At 36.5% G+C, this 24,199-nt stretch overlaps 1 protein-coding gene and 1 long non-coding RNA gene across 7 annotated transcripts in view; one reads left to right on the forward strand and one right to left on the reverse strand.

Moving 5' to 3' along the window:
- Positions 1 to 6,406, reverse strand: part of LOC114674456 (uncharacterized) — a 131,453-nt gene extending 125,047 nt beyond the window's left edge. Inside the window, exon 1 of one of the 2 annotated variants that reach the window (XR_013411130.1) lies at positions 2,302 to 5,134. This is a non-coding gene — a long non-coding RNA (uncharacterized LOC114674456). Of the gene's footprint in view, positions 1 to 2,301 lie in introns of both variants that reach the window. The other variant, XR_003725611.2, reaches the window with a different exon arrangement.
- The window catches only part of LOC144337686 (uncharacterized), a 216,629-nt gene extending 208,824 nt beyond the window's left edge, over positions 1 to 7,805 (forward strand). For 4 of the 5 annotated variants that reach the window (XR_013411104.1, XR_013411107.1, XR_013411103.1 and 1 more), the window contains one exon: positions 4,901 to 5,800. Coding sequence is in view for 1 of the 5 variants with exons in the window: in XM_077984565.1 (XP_077840691.1) it covers positions 4,901 to 4,968; positions 6,082 to 6,108 (95 nt within the window). In the remaining 4 variants the exon portion in view is untranslated. Of the gene's footprint in view, positions 1 to 4,900; positions 5,801 to 6,081; positions 6,214 to 7,399 lie in introns of those variants that run through there. The other variant, XM_077984565.1, reaches the window with a different exon arrangement.
- The last annotated feature ends 16,394 nt before the right edge of the window (positions 7,806 to 24,199 follow it).

A 24,199-nucleotide genomic window follows, 5' to 3' on the forward strand; every position in this document is an offset into this window, starting at 1 on the left:
GAGATGGGAGGATCACTTAAGCCCAGGAAGTTGATACTGCAGTGAGCTGTGATCATGCCACTGCACTCTAGCCTGGGTGACAGAGTAAGACTCTGTCTCAAAAAAAAAAAAAAATTGAATTTTTTATATAAAAATTGTCCACAAAGAAATCCCCAAGCCTCATAGCTTTACTGGTTAATTCAATTTAGCATTTAAGGACAAAATAATAATCTTATACAAACTTTTTCAGAATATAGAGGAGGGAGACACTCTCCAACTCATTCTATGCTATTAGCAAGACCCTGATAACAATAGCAAAGTTACTACGCCCCCCAAAAAATTATAGACTAATGTCTGTCATGCACATGGATTCAAAAATTCTTAAAATGTTAGCAGGTCAATTATTGTAATATATAAAAAGATTAGTATATCATGATCACTGGGGGATTGTCCCAGGATTGCCAGGTTGATTTAGCATATGAAAACCAGTCATTGTAATTCACTATACTCACAGCTTTAAGCTGTTACGTGTTTCAGTAGAGGCTGAAAATGATTTGACAAAATTTAATAACCATTCATGATTTTTTAAAAAAATTGTTAGCAGCTAAGGATGGAAGGAAACCTCTTTCACATGATAAAGAGCGTAATTCTTAGTAATGAAAGGCTGAATTCTTCTTCCCCTATGACCATGAACAAGACAGTGACATCCCCTAATATTGGAAACAAGGTAAGGATGTTTATAGTCACCTATCACTACTTCTATTCAACATCGTACTAGATATCCTCACCAATGAGATAAGGACAAAGGAATAATTGGCATGATTACTGGAAATGAAGCTGTCTAGTCACAAATGAACTTATTGTGTTGACAGAAAATTGTAAGGAATCTTCATAAAAAGTATCATTTGTGTAAGATGTAGGAGAGAAATTATATTAATATCTTCTTAATATATTAATAGCTGATAGAATAAACAAGAAAACAGTAACAGTGATTACTTATTCGGGGGTTGGGTGAGGAACTCATGGGTAGAAGAGGGGAAAGACAGAGACTTTTTCCTTTCTACATTTTTTAAATTATTGATACTTCATTGTAATGTATTATTCAAAAATATAACTTATTTTTGTAAAAAAAATACTGAAAGTTGGCATTGCTTCGTAATTGTAGTTGAATAATGAGCACCTTTCACTTCCCAAAACCCTCCATACCAATCACAATAGAACTCTCTTATCAGACTATTGATGTCATGCAACACAAAAATTTCAGAATTATACATACATTTTTAATGGAACCCTTTCATGGGTCTATTATGCATTGACATAAGCTGTAGTTTGACTTCTGATTACAGATCATTCACAGTCTATTCACCATGGATATCTGTTTAACACTTTTCCACTCAGCCTTTTACCTGCATTGCTATTTAATAGTAAAAGTAAAGATTGAATTTTATTTTCTTTTCCTTGTTTTTCTCAAATGGTAACCAACACACTGAAGTAATAATAGTAATGATAGCAGTAATAAAATCTAACACTTATTTAGAGCTTGTTATGTGCAGATACTGTGCTCAATTCTTTACATGTATTCTTTCAAAATTCTATATCCATAATTCTGACAACAGAGATGGAAAGTATAAGAGGTTAAATATAAATAATTCAGATTAAATAGCCATTCTCCAAATAATCATCAATTCACTGTACTCTGTAGTTTTGTACACTGTACCAACAGTTGAGAATCGTGTAACAGTTGAAAATTATTGGAAGGGGAGTCTTAAAAGAAACTTATAAATGGAAGTTTTAGAGATTATAAGTGAAGAGCAACAGTATTTAGAACATGCTTATAATCAGACCAGTTCCAGGTCAACATTATGCTATCATAATAGAAATTTATGCAGATATACCTATCAGATTAAAAATGTCTTCATGTAATTTAAACAGAAGTATAAAATTCCTTTAGCTGAATTATGAAAGTAATTTGAACTCTTTGTCCACCTGACCAAGGGAGGTAACAAAATCTTTTTTTCCAACTACTGCTTCTTTGACTTCTCTGTTAGTCCTTGGAGACCATGAGTAATAGTCCAAATATTTTATCAGTTTTGAATCCACCCAATAGGCTCATTCACTCTTTGTCCCTCTCTATTCATTGTAAACATGCATTAAGCCACACTGGTAATTTTAACATTCTGAAAATACTAGACAACTGCAGTTATCATTATCATGAGAATTAACCAACATAAATATTATCAGGACTCCTTAAGCAGCCAATTTCATCTGCTCTTTAGCAATGTATACTATGATAGCACCAAGAATTCCATCTTTCACAAATACCTGGATCAGTAGGCACTCTACTGCATCCCCAAATTAGAAGTAGCTGTGCTTTTGGCTTCTGAACTGTAGACAGCTCTGGGGGACAGGCACCAAGTTGCCGCTGCTTTCCTCAGCCTCAGACCTAGAAAGGCCTGTCTCAGTGCTCATTTTGGTATACCCTGATAGCTCCCTACATCAGGAGCCCACATGGGAGACTAATGAAGCAAAGATGGTTTCTGAAAACCTCCTGTACTAAAAATGCCATGCAGTGGCTCTGAATGTACTCCTCTTCGTGTATTCTCTCTTCTCCCCTCCCTTCCATATCCGTGCCCTTGTTTAGTTCCAATTTCCATTAGAAATGCTATTTGGGCAGCAAATTTCACAGATTGGATCCATCTCAATGCTGCTATGCAAAGAAAACACATCTGTCTGACTCTTCATTTAAAATAAGGGAAAAAAATTGAAATAACAAAATGCTGTAGTCGCTCTGAGCTGTTTCCTAATGAACCTGTTTGTCCCAAGAGCTGTAGTGAGGAGCTTCTCCTCGGTGAGAATTCTTTATGCATATTAATATTATTCATGTTTTCCATGCGACTCTGTCTGACTTGCCCTCACCCCATCCTTTGAATTCATTTAAATAAAAATAATTTATGGGGACATTCCTTCAGTCAGGATTTTCTCTCCCCCTTTCTTAAAGACATCCATAATATTTCGTTGATGCTTTGTGTCCAAACCAAATCGTTATGCTTTTGCATATCATTAGGGCTTTATAAAGAACAACAGCGACATCTGCATGTGCCGCAGTGCCAAGAAGATAGGAAAAATACCGAAAACAAAACTCTGTATTGGCTTGGAGGCTGTCTGACTCTCTGTCTCCCTAGCAGCCCCTGCCACCACCATGGACAGGAGTAATTGTACAGTGTAATCACATCATGCCTCATCTGCATATTCATAACAGAGACAAAGCTTTGGAGGATAAGGGGGGAGCAGGGGTAATTTAAATATAAAACAGCGTCTCATTTCCAAATCAAGTTGTGCCAGTTAGACTGTGCACCAGGCTTCAATATTAAGCCAACATTGTTTTACAGTTTGGAAACTGGAGTGAAGAAGAAGATGGAGAAGAGACTCAAAAAAGAAGGGGTGATACTACATTTTCATTCTTAACTGAGGAAAAACAAAACAAGACAACAACAACAGCGACAGAATAAAAATAAAGTAATATTTGAAGAGTCACCAACAGTGGCTAACCAGCTGCGGTTTTACCAGGAATGAAATAGCCCATTGAGGGAGCTTTAAAAGCCCCCAATTAATATGTTGTGCATGTATAAGATCTACAAAGAACTCACTGTATTCTTTCTCTCCCCCACCAACTCCCCCCCAGTACTCACATATTCCCTAACCACCACCTTTCTTTCCTGTCGGGTTCAGGGGAAAAAGATCAGAGCTACAAAATGATTGACTAATTGCTTCAAAAGTAACAACATCCCTCTTCAAAAAGAAAGGACAAAAACAAACACATACAAAAAGGTGACTGTTCATTAATGAAGGGATAAATTACCGATGGCTTCTTCATTCTCTTTAGTTCATTACCCCCCAAAAGAAACAAATATAATCCACGTGTTAATATTTCTTGTCTTCGTTTTCTTTGTTTCTAATATGATGCTCTTTATTATATATTTCTAAGTGTTGGTATTTGTAGAAGCCTCTGCCACTGCATTCCCCAAAGAGCTACTAGTTTCAACCCACTGGAGTTTATATTCCTTTAATTGTCTAGTGCAGGAACATTTCTGCTGTTTTTTAAAATACACTGCTCTGCAGGAATTAGAAGAATCCAAGGTTGTATCCAACTTCAAAGGTTTCCAAGTCATAATGATTTTAGCAAAAGTAGAAGACAGATCATGGAACAAGTCCCTGTTTGAAGATAAGCATCATAGGGACCTTTTTTTCTTCCCTCTCTCCCCAACTTTGTACTTCTCCTGGCTCTGAATGCCCCTCGCTAACACAGTTTAATGATATGCAAATGAAATATGCATAAAACCATTCTACTGTATGATGATTAAACACTGGAGACATTAACAGCGGAGGCTTCACTCTTTGTAATAATCCTTCCCGACCATCCACTTTGATTGCGGAGTTATGGAAACCCATAGCAGTTGGCAGAGAGAACGAAAGAGAGAATGAAGGAAAGACGCAGGGACACATCACCCATCTCGGTGCTTCTCCCACTCCAGGAGAGGTCCCCCCCTTTGTACTGCATTCCTATTGCTGTCTTTTGTAATCCATCCATGCAGTCGCACCAGAGCGATTAACGGAAAAAACCTCTTTTCTCTTAATGTTTCAAAGCTCATTAGCCAAACGATTATTCCTCATTAACAGCGAAAGCTCATTCATTAAAAGGAAGAATATGCCCAAAAGATGCCAGCGCAGCTAATCCTGAGTCCCGTAACTGGGCTGTTAAATCCCATACTACTTGTATATTCCATGCAAAAGGGACACGCGCCAATCCACATTTTTTTTAAGAAAGAAAAAACAGTTTGTGTGTTTTGTAAAATCCACAAGAGCAGCAATTAATATTCCCATTGAATGACTTTATTTTTTTGTCTCTCCCTTTTGTTTCCAGCGCCTGCCCCTGGCTCAGCGCCCAGTGCCAACAGAACACCTTTCAGGATCCACAGCAACGCAGACAACGTAAGTACCAGCCGCTCCCTGAAACCCTTTTGCAGATTTTTTAAAAACAACCACCTAAAACATAGAGAGACAAGCCTCTTTCCCCTTCTTCTCCCCTGCATTATGCCACCAGTGTTTCCTCAGTAGCCCCTTCCAAATCCCTCTGCCTTCAAGTTTGTGCATGTCTGTGTGGCATCCCTCCTCCTCCTTCACTCCCATAGTGGATCTTGTAAAAGGGCTTCAGATCGGCCCCATTCATCTCCCTGGTGATAGCAGTGAATGTAGATAAATCTCTGGCTGCCTGCTTGCTGCTGGAGTATGATTTTTATTTTGTCTTCTGTGTATACCTGGGTCAAAAAGTGGGATGTATGCGTACACATACATGCACATACACATATTTCCTTCTCTCTCCTCTGTCTCCCTCCTTTTTCTCACACATGCATACATCCTACATATGTGTATATGCATAAACATATACACCTATATATACATACCCATACCTACAGCACAAAATATATACATATCTAAACGTTTGTCTCAAAATATGTGTATTTATATACACATACAACCTTACACATGTGTTTATATGCAATCGATAGGTGCCTATCTCTTAATTTATACCCGTCTATATCTCCATTTAAATATTCCCTCTCTTCTCCCAGCAGAGGCTGTGTGCAATTGCAATCCAGGATTATACAAGCAGTATTCTTTCCTTATGATTTCTAGTTGTAGACCTTTATGCTCCCTTCTCTGCCTTCTTCACAGCTGTAGAATTGGCGTCTTTCCCTGAGGTTTTCCAAGTGGCAAGTGGCACAGGCTGTGGCATGTATTCATGCCGCTTCCTATGGCATTTCTCTTCCGATGTCTGCTTTTTCTTTGTTTGTTGTTGACTAGGCTGAATGGTGGGGTTTTTTTAAAGTTAATTATAAACGAAGTTGAAATAGCAAACAAGCCAACAGCTTGCCCCCCACCAAAAAAAAAAAAAAAATTAGCCCCACACAAGCGCCTTCTGCTGCAACAGATGCCCAGATCACCTCTGGCACGGGCAAATGGGCAAACGATTTTGGTTTTCAGTTTTTTCTGTTTGTTGCTGTATTTGTTGTTTGTTTTCCTTGTTTCTTTTGATTTTTCGAGGAGTCCAGAATCCCGGCCTCTGCCTGAAACGGAACAGTGTCATGGCGGAGACGACGGCCTTTGTCTTGCTGGGTGTGAAAACATCCGCTGTGCTGGCTCCACTGCGGCAGAATCAAGTTTAAAGGAAAAAAAGTGATTAAAGTCAGCTTTGTGCCTCTGTGGTGTGGAAGACCCCCAAACCCCAAGTAGCCGAGTCCCAGGGTCCGAGGAAGGGCTCATAGTTGGAGCAGCCTAGGCTGTAATCCTGGCACTTGCGCCTTCGGTTGCTGCTTGCTGTTCGCTCCTGGGGGTCTGGATAATCTCCCTTGGCTTTACCGCACTGTCTGGCCCGCATACAGGGCCCCGTAACATATACCCGCTGCTGCTATCACACGAAACTGTGGCGTTGCCCCTGAATGGATGGCACCGTGCCAACTCTTCTGCCATCCGCCCTTGCAGCTTTTTTCTTTTCTCCCTCCCTCCCCTTCTTCTTCTCCTCCTCCCGTCGACTTGACGTTAATTAACACACGGGTTAATTGATTTTAAAAGCCGAAGAATTACAGTTAACTTTTCCCACAGGGTACAGACGCCAGCCGCTTGGCACACTCTGCTTTTCGCACTGGTGCAGGGGAGCAGGGAAAGCCCGCAGCAAAGCTAGCAACTGCTGAGGGAGCGTTGCCTGCTTATTGGAGTAGAGCCGATAGAAGTCGACGTGGCATTGCCTCATCCTTTACAATATATATAGCCATTATATTTTTGTTAAATAATCAAAACACCACCCTGTTTTTCTTCTTCTCCGTTCTCTTTCAAAATAGGAAAACCATTCAGAAGTTCACCTAGAAAGGGATAAAATCCTTCCACCAAACCTCTCTCTCATCCATAATATGGTTTTATTTCCAATGACAAATAGCTGGTGCCTTAAATTTTTTTATTTTTTTATTTTTTTAGTTACAAAAAGAAAGGCTTACCTCTTCCCTAAAAATTACAGACATAGAAGTTTTGTTTTTTGTTTTTGTTTTTGTTTTTTTTTAAGAAAAAGTTCCATAAAGTTTTTCTGTCTCAATGTTTTGTTTTGTTTTGATGTCTGTTGGCTCAAAAGGGTTATTTATGGTGAAGGATTTCAATGAGAAAGTGGGTACATTGTAATTAAGAACAAAATTCATATGAAAGCTCTTTGTTTATATGTCTGTATCTCTTTGCTTTTTGTCCCTTTCCCCCCAATCCTCTGTAGGAAATGAAAGCAACTGATACTGTAGTTGGGAAGAAGACAGGCAAGACTGGGGACTTGATGCTTTCACCTTTTCATGCTTTCATTTTATTTCATTTTGTTTTTTTAAAGCATGCAGCAAGTGAAGCGACAAGAGGAATCCATTATGCAAATCATGTCACTTTGCATAATGTCTCATGACTGGAATATGCAAATGAACTGTATAATTTATGAGTGCCAGTGTCTGTCTAAAAGTGTTTCACATAATTTACAAAGTGAGCCTGAGAGGCATGAGGAAGGCAGCTCTTCCGATTCCATTGCCAGGAAAGCTCTGTATATTTTTCTGTAAGTGATCCCTTATAATATCATCAAGTGCTATTTAACATAAATGAAGGTTTCAAATGTACATGAAAGGCAAAGGTTTTCCTCTCACTTCCTTCACCCATTGATTTTTTTTGTCTAACATTTGCAAGAAACTTGGACTCAAAAGCCTTAAATTTTGGATTTAATTTGGAAAAGAAAAGTTATTTGAGCCAAACTTGCTCTTTGTATATGGGTTTTCTTTTCTTAAGCAAGGAATGTCTTAGAGAAGCAGACACTATCTATTAACATTTGCCTGAACCTATAGAAAGCAGAAGAATGGGATTTCTCAATTTGGTTGGTTTTATGTGTGCCCTGTAACATTTTATAAATAATAGTCTCCCAGATGTATTAAATATTGTTATGGAAGACTCATACAATCAATATTCTTCTGAAAGTATAATTCTACTTTCAGAATAGTCTTCACAGGAGAAATTATATCCAGTAAAAATCAGATTTCAGTTAAGTGAGTTTAGTTGGCCACTCTATGTCTCATTGTGCTGACTTTTTTGAGTAGGGGATTGTGAACCTTTTGAGAAGTCATAACATCTTTGATAATATGGTCTAATCTGTCCTTGTAGTTTTCATTATAATCATAAATTCTGTGAAAGAGAGATACAGACCATCATGAAAGTGCAAACCACTGATCCTTAACAAAGAGGACATAATCCTTGGAGGGAATGTCAAAAAGACTTTCTAAAGCAAGTGAATTCAAGGTCAAGTCTGAAAGTTGAAGAGAACTTAACAAAAAGAGGGAGTATTTTTCAGATAGAGATTATATTCAGTAAGTCCTGATGCAGAAAAAGAACATGGCTACTTGGAAGAACTAAAATAAGTCCAGTGTGACTACAGTATAGAGAATTGGTTATTGGCTCAATTGGGAACAGATTAAGAGGTAAGCATGTGAAGAGTAACTTGTTCATTATCTGCTTTCATTTGATGGTGCCTAATCTCTTACGTTATTATTAATTATGTGTACCAGTACTTCATTAAGTTCATATGGAGAACTACTTCAGATTTCTGAATCCAACCTTATGTGACATTCCTTCTTTTTGCAAAGTTTTATTTTCAAATAATAGCCGTTTAAGAAAACAGGAAAAATGACCCATCTGACGAGAGCAGAATATAAATTATTTTTAAGTGCACGCAAAACATGTGCTAAAATAGGCCACATTGTGTTCCCTTTTAAAAAATCAGTGAATTTAGAAGTATTCAAGTCAAAGACAAAATATCATCTCTTGACCACAAACAAATTGAACTAGAAATTAACAACAGAATAATATATAGAAAAATCCCAATTTTTTTGGAAATTAAACACATTTCTAAACGGCATGGGTCAAAGAGGCAGTCACAGGGAAATTTTTAAAATGTTTTTAATTAAATGAAAATAAAATTTCTGAGACACAGCTAAAGATGTGCATTGAGGAAAATATGTTTTAGTGTCTTGTTTTAGAAACCTAGAAAGTTTTGAATCAATAATATGTGTCTTAAGAAAACAAATTAAACTCAAAGCAAGAAGAAGGAAAGAAATAATAAGAACATAAACCAGTAAAGTTGAAAATAGAAAAACACTAAAGTCAGAGTCCTCGAAAGCTGGTGCTTTGCAAAGATTATGAAAATCAATAAGCATCTAGCCCAACTAAATGAGAAAAAACTGAGAAGACATAAATGACCAAGACTAAGAATGAAAGAGTGGGTATCAATCACTAAGGCTGACATATATTAAGTGGATAATAAAAGTAAATAGCAACTTCATTAATACATTTGATAACCTAGATGAAATAGACAAATTCCTCAAAAGACACAAACTACCAAAACTCATTCAAGTAAACTAAACCTGAATAGTTTTATATCTTTAAATAAATAAATTGAGTTTGTAGTTTAAAAACTTTCCTGTAAAGAAAATACCATGCCCAATGGCTTCCCTGACAAATTCTACCAACCTTTAAGGAAGAAATCATACCAATTCTAAACAATCTCAGGAAACAGAAAAGGGAAGAACATTCCCCCAACTCATTTGATGAGGTCAGCATTACCCGATGCCAAAAAACAAAGACAGTGTAAGAATAGAAAACTACAAACCAATAACTCATAAACATAGACACAAAAAGCACAAAATATTAGCAAATTGAATCACATTTGCTAATATGCCCAAAGAATGAGAAATAACAACCAAGCCAAGTTTATTCCAAGAATGCAAGGTTGGTTCAATATACTAAAATCAATGAGATTCATCATATCACCAGATTGTTATTTTAATAATCATTTCAATGGATGCAGGGCAAAAATGATAGAAATTAATATCCATTCCTGATAAAATATCTTTGCTAACAAGGAATAAGTGATAACTTCCTTTGCGTAATTAAAGGTATCTATACAAGAGAATAACAGATTAGAAAGGAATAGATAAAATTATCTTTATTTTCAGATGATATCATTGTCTGCATCAAAATTCCAAATTTATGAAAAAGTTTCTAGAACTAATAGGTGTGTTTTGCAATGTCATGGGATACAAAATCAAAATTCAAAAATGCACTCGTAATAAATAGTTAGAAATTTTTAAAACAAGTACCATCATAATATTAAAAAGCATGAAGTTTTAGGGATAAGCCTAAGAAAATATGTTCAAGGTTTACATAGTGAAAACTATAATACACTGAACAAACAAATTAGAAATACCATGCTCATGGATTGGAAGACTCAATATTATTAATGTAATTTCTCTTTAAATTGATATATATTGAAATTTAATTCAATCTTCATCAAAAACCCAATAATTTTTTTCTAGAAATTGACAAGCTGATCTAAAATGTATAAAGAAAAGCAATAGAAAGCTAAGACAATTTTGTAAAAAGAACATTAGAGGACTCACATTAGCTTTGTAATATTGCATAAAGCCACAGTGATCAAACAGTGTGATAATTACATAAGGATAGAGGTAAAGATCCATGGAAAAGAGTAGAGAGCCCAGAAATTGATGCACAATTTTTTGGCAAAGTTTCAAAGGCAATTTGATGTAGAGAGAATAGTCATTTTAATACACAGTACTGGAACCATGTGAATGAGAGACTTGACCCACTCATTATTTATACAAATACTAATCTTAAATGGGTATTAGAATAAAATAAAAACATAACACTAAAATAGTTCTTCAAGAAAAGATAAGTTTTGTGACCTTGGGCTAAGCAAAAGATTTCCCTGTAGATAGCACGGAAAGAACTTACACCACGAATGAATTAGATAAGTTGGACTTCAGCAAAATTGAAAACTTCTACTATTTGAATGGCAAAAAGTAAATGAAAACATAAGCTACATACTAAGATAAAATATTTTCTACCAATAACAAGGAGGAGAATTAAACAAGACTAAAAATGACACAGAAGATAGAATTAGTGGATGAGGACATTTAAACAGCTGTCATAACTGAGTAATGCAGAAACATGTTAAGTAGAGACATGAAAGACAAAGATTGTAATTTAACTTGTAGAGAGTAAAAACTACCATGTCTGAGATTAAGAATACCACTAGAGGTGATTGACAGGAGATTGGATATTTTAGAAGAGATTAGTGAAGACATAGAAATAATCCACCATAACACCCAGAAAACATTGGAATCAATGTGAGCTAGAAGACAATGGAGAAACACCTATAAAATATCAAAAGAAAAAAGTTCAATTAAAATTTTATACACAGCAAAAATACCTTTTAAAAGCAAAGATCAGACTGGGCATGGTGGCTCACGCCTGTAATCCCAGCACTTTGGGAGGCCGAGGCAGGCAGATCACGAGGTCAGGAGTTGGAGACCAGCCTGACCAAGATGGTGAAACCCCATCTCCACTAAAAAAAAAACAACAACACAAAAATTAGGCAAGAATGTGGCACGTGCCTGTAATCCCAGTTACTCAGGAGGCTGAGGCAGGAGAATTCCTTGAACCCAGGAGGCAGAGTTTGCAGTGAGCCGAGATCACGCCACTGCACCCCAGCCTGAGCAATAGAGCGAGACTCTATCTCAAACAAAACAAAACAAAAAGGTGAAACAAACTTTTTCAGATGTACAAAAGCTGAAAGAATGAATCATTAGCAAACCTGCTTTACGAGAAATGTTAAAGAAGCCCTGCAGGCAAAAGCAAAATTATACCACATCAATAAAAGGCCTTGGAAATGGTGATTATGTTGGTGAATTTAGAAAACTTTTTTTTATTACAAACATTTAAAAATAATTGATAGCTTAAAGCAAAAATAATAATAATGTATTTGTCTTATAACATGTAAAACTCATGACAACAATAGCATAAAAAGTATTGAAGAAAACAAATGGAAGATTCTATTATAAGGTGTTATACTATACATGAAGTGGTATAATGTCGATAATATCACTTGAAGGTAGACTAAAAATTAAAGTCTTATTTTTTAAAAACTAAGTTAAATGGCAGTTATGGTTAATAAGCTAACAAAGAAGAGAAAATAAAATTACCAATAATGTTCAATTAATCCAAAACAAATAGCAAAATAATAGATTTAAACTTAATCTTCAATAATCACATTAAATGTAAATGACCTAAATTCCCTTATTAAACGGCAGATATTCTCAGATTGCATTAAAAAATAACAAGACTGATATATAGGCTGCCTACCACCAAACCACCTTAAATATAAATAGTTTAAAAATCAAAGTAGGGGGGATAGATATACCATATTAACACTAATCAAATGAAAGCTGGAGTCAGTATATTAATATAAGACAGTATTATTCAGACCTCATAGAACCAGATCCCAGAAAGATGAAGTTAGCCACTAATGTATTGATTTGCTGTCTTGTGGCAACAAGTGAACCCTAGTTTCTCTTTTAGTTGATGGATTCTGAGTCAGAACTAACTTAGGTGTGGAAACTGAGCACAGGATTACGACTTTTCATAGTGGCTGACTTCATCTTCCTGCTCATCTAATCTCAGTCTCTTGAATATGTGTTTTATGGATCTGTAAAATATTATATAATTATGTGTGTGGTATACATTTCCATCATGCACCTGATAATTAAGTGCTGGCACCCAATCTCTGCTATTCCTGGATCATATCATCCGCATTGGTAGAGGAGATTCCAGTTCTGTAACACCATCACCTTCAAAGTCCCCATCTACAGAACAGTCATTACTAAGCTTGATGCTGGTAAATGAAGCAACTTCCAGATCCTTCCAGGGAACATCGTGAACTGGTTTTTGGCTTCATATAACATGTCTACTTCTGCATACCCACTTTTCTGAGGTTTTTATTATGCTCTGAAGAGTTTACAACATCATTTAGCATGTCTCTGTTTAATGGGAGCTTTCACTTGTTTGAAGTATACAAGAACCACTGCATCGGTGTATTAAAAACTGATTCCAGCTGGGTGCAGTGGCTCAGGCCTGTAATCCCAGCACTTTGGAAGGCTGAGGTGGGTGGATCATGAGGTCAAGAAATCAAGACCATCCTGTCCAACATGGTGAAACCCCATCTCTACTAAAAATACAAAAGTTAGCTGGGTGTGGTGACGTGCACCTGTAGTCCTAGCTACTCAGGAGGCTGAGGCAGGAGAATGGCTTGAACCCATGAGGCAGAGGTTGCAGTGAGCCAAGATCACGCCACTGCCTGGCAAAAGAGTGAGACTCAGTCTAAAAAGAATAAAAATAAAAACCTGATTCCAAGGGCCTTTGTCAGAGTGTTAAGTCAGAGTTATGGAAAAGTTTCTTCATTAAGCAGCTTTACATTATACTTCCCCTGGTCCAGCACCCTTAGGATTTACTCCCAGGCATACTCTGCCAGTTTCTGCAGTACTTATTAGCCAGGTACTGCCACTCTATTGGCATTAAATCTCCTTTCTCCCTTAGCAGATCCAAGATTTTCCCATGGGGCTATGCTGAGACTTGACATAAGTTATTCCTCTAGTGGCCAAGGTTTTGAGGTTAAGCTCTAAGAAAGGAAAGCATTATTCTATAGGGTACTTTGAAGTCTCTGCATGGTCATAAGGAAGATAGAGCTCCTATATGCTAATGAGGAAGAATGGGTTCCTTCCACAGGCCCACAAGATTCAAAGTAATATTTTCTATCAGGAACTTAACTTTGGCATAGAAAACTTGGCTGGGATGAGAAAGTAGCCTTCTCTTAAATCATGCCACCTCTTATCATTAACTCACATTTCTATTCTTAAACCATGTTTGCCTATTAATTTTTATTCTTTACTATAAGTTGGTGTTTAATTGACCTAACTTGTCATTCTCTTTCTTCATTAAATCATTGGTACTCAGCAATAATTACCCAGCTTCATAGTCCTAATACCTACTCTCTTACACAGGCTAACACTATCTTTCTGCTTTGTATCATATTCCCATTTACTGTAGGTGAAAGTCTTATAATTTACACCACAACAACCTGCCAGGGACTCCACAACCTTTTCCATACTATTTTTCCGGTGATCATACTGGTAGCAGCTGTCCTAAGGTAGGACTGTCTAAAGGCAGAGCCCTAAACAGCAATTTTTGTATGAGTGATATATTAAGATACCAGTCTCTTTCAGGAGATTCTTGTAAGGGAGGAAATGAAATAGGATAGGACAGAGAAAAAGTTAAACAAAGATAGGGTTTCAGAAGATGTCTAGCCTCAGCTTAATCCTATAGGGAGCTCTGGAGCATGCATTGTATCCCAAAGCTTGTCCTTATCAGACATAAGGTAGCTAGCTGGCCTGTTGTACCCCACATCAGTCAATCATTGGTTCTGGGCTGCCTCTGGTGGGGTGGCATATCCTAGCCATTCCAAGCAAAGTGGCTTCTGAAGGCTGAGGTGGTGCTCCCATCAGCCAACAACAATCTTATAAGAGGCAAATGTAAGCTATTATGGTCAGTTGTATAGTTGCAATGTCCTGGTTAACAAGATCTGGGCAGAGCAACAATAGCATCTGCAATAGCCAGGTAGTTAATAATTATATGAAGGTATGTTTATGTTCATTCATTATAAAAATGGAAATTAAAACTCGAGATACCATCTTTTCCATATACATTTGAAAAAAGCGTGTATTTTGCAATTGTTAGGCATAGAATTCTAATTGATGGTTGTTCACATCTATATCTTTTCTGATTTGCTGTCTATTTATCAATTACTGAGGAATGACTTAAAATTTTCAATTATGAGCAGGTACTTTTTATTTGTCTTCATTTCTATCATTTTTGTTTCATGTCCTTTGAAGTTCTGTTATTAGATGCAAACACATTTAGGAATGTAATGCATTCTTAGTGAATTGAACCTTTTATCATTATGAAATCTTTTTGACTCGTAGTATTTCTTGTTTTGAAGTTTACTTTGGTATTAATTGATTAATCGTGTCTCCATAATACATCTTGTACCTCTGTAGTGGTTTTGGTTTTGGTTTTGGTTTTTGAGATGGAGTCTCACTCTGCCACCCAGGCTGGAGTGCACTGGCGCGTTCTTGGCTCACTGCAACCTCCACTTCCCGGGTTCAAGCAGTTCTCCTGTCTCAGCCTCCTGAGTAGCTGGGACTACAGGCGTGTGCCACCATGCCCAGCTAACTTTTGTATTTTTAGTAAAGGCGGGGTTTCATCATGTTGGCCAGGCTGGTCTCAAAACTCCTGACCTCAGGTAATCCACCCACTTCGGCCTCCCAAAGGGCTGGAATTACAGGCAAGAGCCATCACGCCTAGCCACCTCTATAGTTTTTAGTAATGACTACTTAGGTGGTAAACTTATTAGAAGAAACAGGGAACTAGTTAACCTAAAAATCAGAGCATTAGCTGGGTGTGCCTGCGTGTACCTGTAGTTGTAGCTACTCAGAAAGCTGAGGCAAGAAGGTTGTTTGAGCCCAGGAGTTGGAGGCTGTAGTGCACTATGATTGCACCTGTGAATTGCTTCTGGACTCCATCCTGGGCAGCATAGCAAAACACCATCTCTTAAAAACAAAACAAAAAAATCAAGGCATTGGTTTTCTTCAGGAGGAAGGCTGGAACATGGTATTTGGGAGCCTTTTCTGTCACTAGGTTCTGTTTTTTCACGTAGGTGGTAGTAACACAGGAGTCTGCTTTATAATAGTTCTCTAAGAATTTAATTGTATTTGGTGTACTTTCTATGTGTTTTATGCTTCACAATGAAGACTAAAGCAAACAAATAATGTTTATTATGTCATACATACAAAGAATATTTACAAAAATTAACCAGATGCTTTTCACAAAGGAAATTTCAATAAATGTCAAAACTGATATCACTCAAATGGTATTTTCTGAGTAATACACAATTATATTCAAAATCAAACATAAAAAGTAATTTTTAAAACCCCATGTAAGTAGATTATATAATGCAAGTAATGAATTAAAACCTATAGTATTAAATATCATTGAGTCTATACTGATTTAAAAAATTGAATAAATAAATTAAGGCGAAAGGACACAGCTTGTCCTTATAGTAAATTCTAATAAATAAATGCAGAAAAATAATGGAAATAGAAAATCACCATTGGTAAATACAGAAATCATTTTTACAGGCAATAATCATCTATGGACGCTAAAATTGAAAAATTATGATTAAAAAGATTATTTTTATATATTTCCTTTTAGAAATCTTATCTCAAATATATTCATGAAAGATATGTATTAATTACAAAGGGAAAAATAGTAACTTTACTGTGGAAAAACAGGTAGATGCCACCTTAATTACATGTTCAGAGTTAATATGAACCACTCTCTTGACATCAGGTATCTCCCGATATTATACACGTAACATCATGTTATGTACATAACTTGGGCTTAACATCGCCTTGGCAAAAATGAGTAATTTCAGTCCAAACATGAGAGAATTTCAGACAAAACCAAATTGAGGGACATTCTACAAATTACCTGTCATGCCTTTTAACCTTTCACCTTGGCAAAAATGAGTAATCTCAGTCTAAACATGAGAGAATTTCCGACAAAACCAAATTGAGGGACAGTCTACAAATGAACTAATCAGTATTCTTCAGGAGTGTCAAGGTCATGGGAAAACAAGGAAAGACTGAGAAACTGCCATTGATTGGTAGGGACTAAAAATACATGATGACTAAAGGCAACCCCTTCTTCCTATACAGACATCTCAGTACAAGGTTTGTCCCTGTGTTAAGACTACGATAACTGTTTTTTAAATCTAGTAGGAGATCCTCTATAAATATACCAAGGGCTTCTCACATTTATCAGTGCCTTATAGCACTGTGGCAAAGACTCCCTTATATGTGCTTGTCATGGACCTTAAGTATGTCAGCATACCATTTCCACTTAATCACAGGTGGTAGTCAGCCAGTTCACTGAGGGGTATCCTGCTGGAGAAACGACACAAGACTACAACAGAGGCATAAGAAATCCATGATGATCAACTGTCAAGAACTTAGTCCTTCATTTGTAAACACGAACATACACGTAAAGATCACCAGACATATGAGGAAGATCAGTAAAATGAAATTAGAAAAATGAATTATTGATTCCAGAGGAAATGTAGATGACACAAGAAGCAAATGGCAATTTTCTTTTTTTTTTTTTTTTTTAGATGGAGCTCACTCTGTCACCCAGGCTGGAGTGCAGTGGTGCGATTTTGGCTTACTGCAACCTCTGCCTCCTGAGCTCAAGCAATCGTCCCACCTCAGCCTCCTGAGTAGCTGGGACTACAGGCATCCACCATCACGCCTGACTAATTTTTTTGTGTGTTTTTTGTAGGGACAGGGTTTTGCCGTGTTCCCCAAGGTGGTCTCCAACTCCTGAGCTCAAGCGATTCGCCTGTGCTGGCCTTCCAAAGTTTTGGGGTTATAGGCGTGAGCCACTGCGCCCGGCCAAAAGACAACTTTAAAAACTTTAGTCTGAAGGCTTAGAGAGAGAATCAAGATGATTGATATCCACCAAAGACAACTAGAAAGATAACAGATTTCCATGCAAAGCAGAAATCAGCAGGAAAGGTTCAAAGGCATGACGGTTAAAACAGAAAATGTAATAGAATTGATAAAGTGACACATCACTGACTGAATAATATGAAAGGAATCCCCTATAACATAGTGCTCTAGAAATACCACATAGGAGTTGAGATGTAGTTACCAACATTTATTTCATTATTCTGTTTTAGAGCATTCCCTTAGGCTTTCTTAGCCATTCCAGTTTGAAAAAGTTGTTTCACACTATTTTTCTACTATCACTCCAGAATTCATAGACCTAGAAACATTAACAATATCCAAAGTATTTAAACTGGGATATAAAATAGTTTTTCTATAGCCATCAATTCTGTTCTTATATTTTCATACAACATTTACTATTGCCTTTTCCAAAGCTGAATGGCTGTTATTTACTTAGGAAAGAAAATATTGTATGAAAATGAGCCCTATAAAAAGTATACCCCTCACTACTATCCTCACTGCAAGTCTCCAGAGTAGCCACTGCTGACAGCTTTCTTTGTATTCTTTTCTGTGCATTGACAACTACATATGCAAAATGTTGAACAAAAATGGGATTGTATTTATTTTTCAGCATCTTGGGTTTTGTTTTTTTTTTTTACTCAATAATAAAGCATCAGAATCTTTTCATGCCTATGTCTACATATCTGTCTTCTGGGGGTTTTTTTGTTTGGTTGGTTGGTGTTTTTTTTTTTTTTTTTTTTTTTTCTGAGACAGGGTTTCACTCTGTTGACCAGGCTGGAGTGCAGTAGCATCATTATGGCTCACTGCCACCTCGACCTCCCAGGCTCACGCGATCTTCTTTCCTCAGCCTCCCAAGTAGGTAGGACTTACAGGCACGTGCCATCATGCCCAGTTGGTCTGGAACTCCTGGGCTCAAGCAGTCTGCCCAACTCAGCCCCTCAAAGTGCTGGAATTACAAGTGTGAGCCACCGTGCCCAGCCTCTGTCTCATTTTTAACAGCCAGAGTCATGTGCCGTATAATGACATTTTAATCAGTGACAGACCACATATACAACAGTGATTCTATGCATATCATGGAGCTGAAAAATTCCTCTCACCTAGTGATAACGTCATCAACGATTACTCAAATGTTTATGGTGATGCTAGTGTAAACCTACTGTGCTGCCGGTTGTATAAAAGTATAGCGCATACAATTATAACAGTATATAATACTTGATAATAAATGACTATGTTACTGGTTTACGGGTTTATTTTTTTTGTTTGTTTCTTTTTTTGTTTTGAGATAGAGCCTCACTGTGTCACCTAGGCTGCAGTGCAGTGGCATGATCTGCATTCAGATCATAAGGCATTAGATCCTCTTAAGGAGCATGCAGCCTAGATCCTTAGCATGTGCAGTTCACAATAGAGTTCACACTCCTATGAGACTCTAATGCTGTGGCTGATCTGACAGGAGGCGGAGCTCAGGCAGAAATGCCTTGCCTGCCACTCACCTCCTGCTGTGTGGCCTGGTTCCTAAAGGGACCAGTGCCAATCTGTGGCCTGGATGTTGGGGACCCCTGCTCTATTATATTTGCGCAATGACAGATTCACCTAACAATGCATTTTTCAGAACATATCCCCATCATAAAGCAATGCATGACTGTACATAGAATTCCACACAATGAATGCATTGTACTTAAACCATTTTCCATTTGATAAACCTGTTTCACTATAGCAATAATTATAATAGTATCTTCAGCTTTCATTCAATCAGTCGTCCGTCTTTTAGCATTACTTTGTTTGCTTTTGATTTGCTGTCCCTGTTCTTAGTATGTTCATCCTTCCTTCCTTCTCCCCTTTCTTTGAAAGTTGTGTTTTTGGTATACCCATTTATTCTTGCTTTTCTTCCTGCTTAATATTCTCAGTTGTGATTCTTGTTGTTACAAACACTTTGAAATTTTAAATTAAATTTAGCTAGAAGTCTTTAAGTTCCAGTGAATGGCTAATGTTTGTAGCAGATGCCTTTCAGCAGAATTTGAGGGTGGTGGGACAACCGGGCATCTGAAGCTTCCAGCATTCTGAGACTGAGGAGGAATAATCAAGATTAACAGAGCAGAACCCTCTTAAATAATACAATCGGGACTTGTAATTGGGCAGTTAACTGAAAAAGTTGGTTATAGCTGTGACTAATAAAATGTTAAGACTTAAGCATTTTACTTTCTTTAAAACATAAAACTGCATTTATTCACCAGTCCTTAGATGTAAAGCTGCTAAGATCTTTTCTTCGAGTTTAGATTGTTGGATGGTGTTCTCAGAGCTCTCACAAATATCACACTCTTAATGCATGATGTATGATTTCCCATTTTGATTTCTTCGGAGAAAGAAACTAAAGACATTTTGAAACAATTTAAATATAGAATACTTTTACATATTGACAGTTGTTCTAATCTTTTTCAATGTCTCATTCACAGGTTAACTTTTAGTGACCTCTTTATTGAGTCCTTTTGAAGCATTCTGCTTAGTTTGTTGCTGTTTTTATAGGCTACAGTTCTTTTGCTGCACTCATATTTTATCAATTTATATATAGTTAATTAGATTTTGTAATAAAAGTAACAAAACAGGCATAAACAGTATTGGAAACAAACACAATTGATCTTTAGTAAGCTTCTACTTAACTAGAGGAACAAGTATCTGGCCATACTAGAGAAGAGATTATTAGCCATGAGCCTTCAGCAAGGTGGATATGTCATGTTTTTAAAGAGCAAAAGGGCCAGGTGCAGTGGCTCATGCCTGTAATCCCAGCACTTTGGGAGGCCGAGGCAGGCGGATCACCTGAGGTCAGAAGTTCAAGACCAGCCTGACCAATAGAGTGAGCCCTGTCTCGACTAAAAATACCAAAATTAGCCAGACATGGTGTTGGGCGCCTGTAGTCCCAACTAGTGGGGAGGCTGAGACAGAAGAATTGCTTGAATCCAGGAGGTGGAGGTTGCAGTGACTCGAGATCATGCCACTGAAGTCCAGCCTGGGCAACAGAGCGAGACTCCATCTTGGGAGAGAAAAAAAAAAAAAAAAGCAAATAGTGCCAGGCAATAGAGTGAATCACCTATGTGGAGACTGTTTAAGATAATTTTTACTGTACATTAAGATTAAAGGAGATCAGCAAACTGCACACTGGCAGAACTAGGTGACAAGTAGTCACATAGTTTTCTTGGCTGTTAACACCTGGGTTATTTTCAGGAGTGTGTATCATATTTAACTATTTTTTATTGTTATTAGGATGTTGAAGGGAAAATCCATTTTTATCTACCAATACCTGTTTGCATTGTTGGAACATGGCTTGGGTTAAGACTGAATTTAGCCATCCAAAATTGCTTTTTAGTGTGTGCTTAACTGTGAATACTAACGATATATCCCTGCTAATAAGTAGGAAATATTTTATCCCCTCTTTTTAAAATAAATAAGGCTTACCTAAAAAGATCTTAAATCTGCTTTTATTTCCGAAGTATTTTGAGAACTCCATTTGGCAGCAAAATTTAAACCAATAAATACACTGCTTTTTCTTAATATAAATCATTTTTAACCTCTTCCTTCAGTGGTTATGGGATATTGCAGTAAAATGCTGAGATCACCTCTCTGTGTTCTCCAAATACCCCGCTTCCTGGCCGTGCACACTGCCTAAGGGTTCAATAAGCAGGTTAATTCTTCCTTCAGGGTTGGCCTGAGGGTTAAGGTTCCTGATGAGCCAAGTAGAGCTTACGAGTAGGAAGAAAGTGAGTGGAGAAAGTGTGCATGAATGATGGGGGAGAAAAACCACTCCCATGCAGCTGAGGTCACACAATGATCTCTATTCTATTTTACATGTTTTATGCGTTTCTATTTTCTTTTTGATGCTTTGTTTTCAGCTTATCTTATGACTCTGTTATAACACAGCTCTTTCAACATCTGACAAAGGATTGTTAGGAAAACATTTTCCAGTGTTTTCATATAGCTGTTTTGGTGAAAGTTTTGGATTCTATTCTTTTTTGCTTTTTCATTTATCCTGAACCTGTTTCTTATTTTATATTTTTATGAATAAGATGAAATAAGGGAGGGAATAATTGTGATAATATGGAAAAGTTTATTTTTGCTTGATTATATATTTTTCTATGATATCTCCAATAGTAATAATAATGATGATCACCATATCTGTTGGTATTTTATATATTTTACATATTAACCATTATCCCAATTTTAAACTGACTTCACATTTTACTGATTTTCCTGGCAAAATCAGACTCCCTGAGTTTAAGTCTAATAACTTGTCCCATGTTATGTAGGTAGTAAGCAGATGAGTAAAAGTAGAAAGCTAAGACATAAGCCTCTAAGCCAAAGCTTTTTCCTTCTTTCCAGCATTTCTCAATCTATGAATCCTGAAAGGTTGGGATGTCCCCAGATGTCATCTTATAACAAGTTTTTTATTCTTTCAACAAATATTGACTGAGTGCTCATTATGTGTTAGACACTTTTCTGGGCACTTGAGATACATTATGAAAAAAGAAACATGTTGCTGCCCTGAGCTTAAATGAGCTTACAGTGTTGTGGGAATAGGGGAGATAGACAATAAACAAGTAAAGAAGTGAAATACATAATATGTTAGAAGGTGACAAGTGCTGTAAAAAAAGAAAATTCAACAGTTTTAAATTGTGCTTTCATCTTTTTAATTATATTTAACAACGATAATGTGAATAATCTTAGTAACCTCTTATAACAAAATACTCCAGCATGGGCAACAAAGCCTCTTTGAAAAATTAGCTGAGCATAGTGGCACAGGCCTATAGTCCCAACTACTCAGGAGGCTGAGCTAGAAGGATTGCTTGAGCCCCAGGAGGTCAAGGCTGCAGTGAGCAGTGTTGATGGCTGCATTCCAGAACAATTATTTGGTGTTTTCTCTAGAAACACAATTATTTGATTGTGTTTGGCTAGATAGAGAATACAAAAAATGTCATCGTACAATGTAAAACTGAAGGTGCCATAGTGGTTTAAAGAGGATTGATCTGTAACATAGCATATGGTAGTAAAGGCAACATGAACCCAAATGAACACTGCTGTCGTTGGTATCATCTTGAATTTGAAATAGTCATTGTATTGCGGAGACCATATTTCCATATTTTTGTATGTGCATATTTGAAATAATTCCATGGTGCCAAATACCCTGTTCCAAATCCCATCAATCAGATTATATAATGCAAATTGAAATAATAGGAATATTTAAACTTATATTTAAATAAAAGTTCTATAATGTTAACAATGACACTGATACAGTTTGGCTGTGTCCCCACTCAAATCTCATCTTGAATTCCCATGTGTTGTGGTAGGGACCCAGTGGGAGATAATTGAATCATGGGGGCGGTTTCCCCCATACTGTTCTCATGGTAGTGAACGAGATCTGATGGTTTTATCAGGGGTTTCCCCTTTTGCATCTTCCTCATTCTCTCATTTTTTGCTGGCCATCATCCACATAAGATATGACTTGTTCCAACTTGCTTTCCACTATGATTGTAGGCTCCCCCAGCCACTTGGAACTGTAAATCCAATTAAACCTCTTTCTTTTGTAAGTTGCTCAGTCTCAGGTATGTCTTTATCAGCAGCATGAAAATGGACTAATACAGACACCTTATTAAAATAGGCGTTCAAAGATTGTTTCTGAGCAGGACTTTGTTAAATATAAGTCTGATCATACTGTACTATCAAACAAAGCCTTTACATTGTGAAACTATTTTTTAAATAAAGGTTTAACATGTTAAAGTACATAAATCTTTAGTTTTCAACTCAGTGAACATTAGTGCCATTTTATACAATATACTTCTGTAAAGAGGCAGTGTCCACAGTAGTAACATGAAAATTTTAAAACAGTAAATTTAGAAATATAGAACACCAAATAATAAATCTAAGTTTAGACCCATACCTGAAGAAATACCACCTTACATTAAACCTAACATTAGCAATTTTAGTAAAGCAAAATAATTTATATTATTTTTATTTAAATATTGATTTTATAAATTTTAAAAATTTAGTTTTATAGTTATAAGAGCTTAAGAACATGCATTAAAACCTAACTTTATGATTTTATGTTTATATGTTTAAAGTAATACAACATTAAGATTATGCAGAATTTCATTTTAAAGGGTCTGTATAGTTCTTACATTTGAGAAGCACTTTACTATGCAGCATTGTCTTCCTCTAAGAAGAAATTTATTTGATAAACAATTGATTTATTTGAGTACCTTTAATGAAAAGCTGTAACTGTTCTTGTTTATTGCCAAGTTGCAATTTGGTAGGGTAATAACTTCTATAGAAATATAATCTACATCTATCCAGTCCTCATTTGTGATCCTGTCAACAATTAGTGGTTACTCAAGTTGGTGATCAGCCTCAAACTATATTGTCATTACAAAAAATTTACTTTTGTTGGGAAATTTTTATACATATTAATTTTCCTATATAGGTTCTTATTACAGAAACTTTAATCATTCTATCCTTTGCCCTATTTTTATGTTAACATTTTTATAATTCCAAATTCCTGAATTCTTGAATCTAAATTATTAAAAGACTTGATTGAAGTAGACTTAACTTAGTAACCACAACTTATAAGCAATGACTAATCTGTGTTTTCCAGGTCAATTCTGGGGAAGATTTGTGGATGTGAA

The sequence above is a fragment of the Macaca mulatta genome, chromosome 20, assembly GCF_049350105.2.
Source record: "Macaca mulatta isolate MMU2019108-1 chromosome 20, T2T-MMU8v2.0, whole genome shotgun sequence".
In the NCBI taxonomy this organism is placed as follows: domain Eukaryota; kingdom Metazoa; phylum Chordata; class Mammalia; order Primates; family Cercopithecidae; genus Macaca; species Macaca mulatta.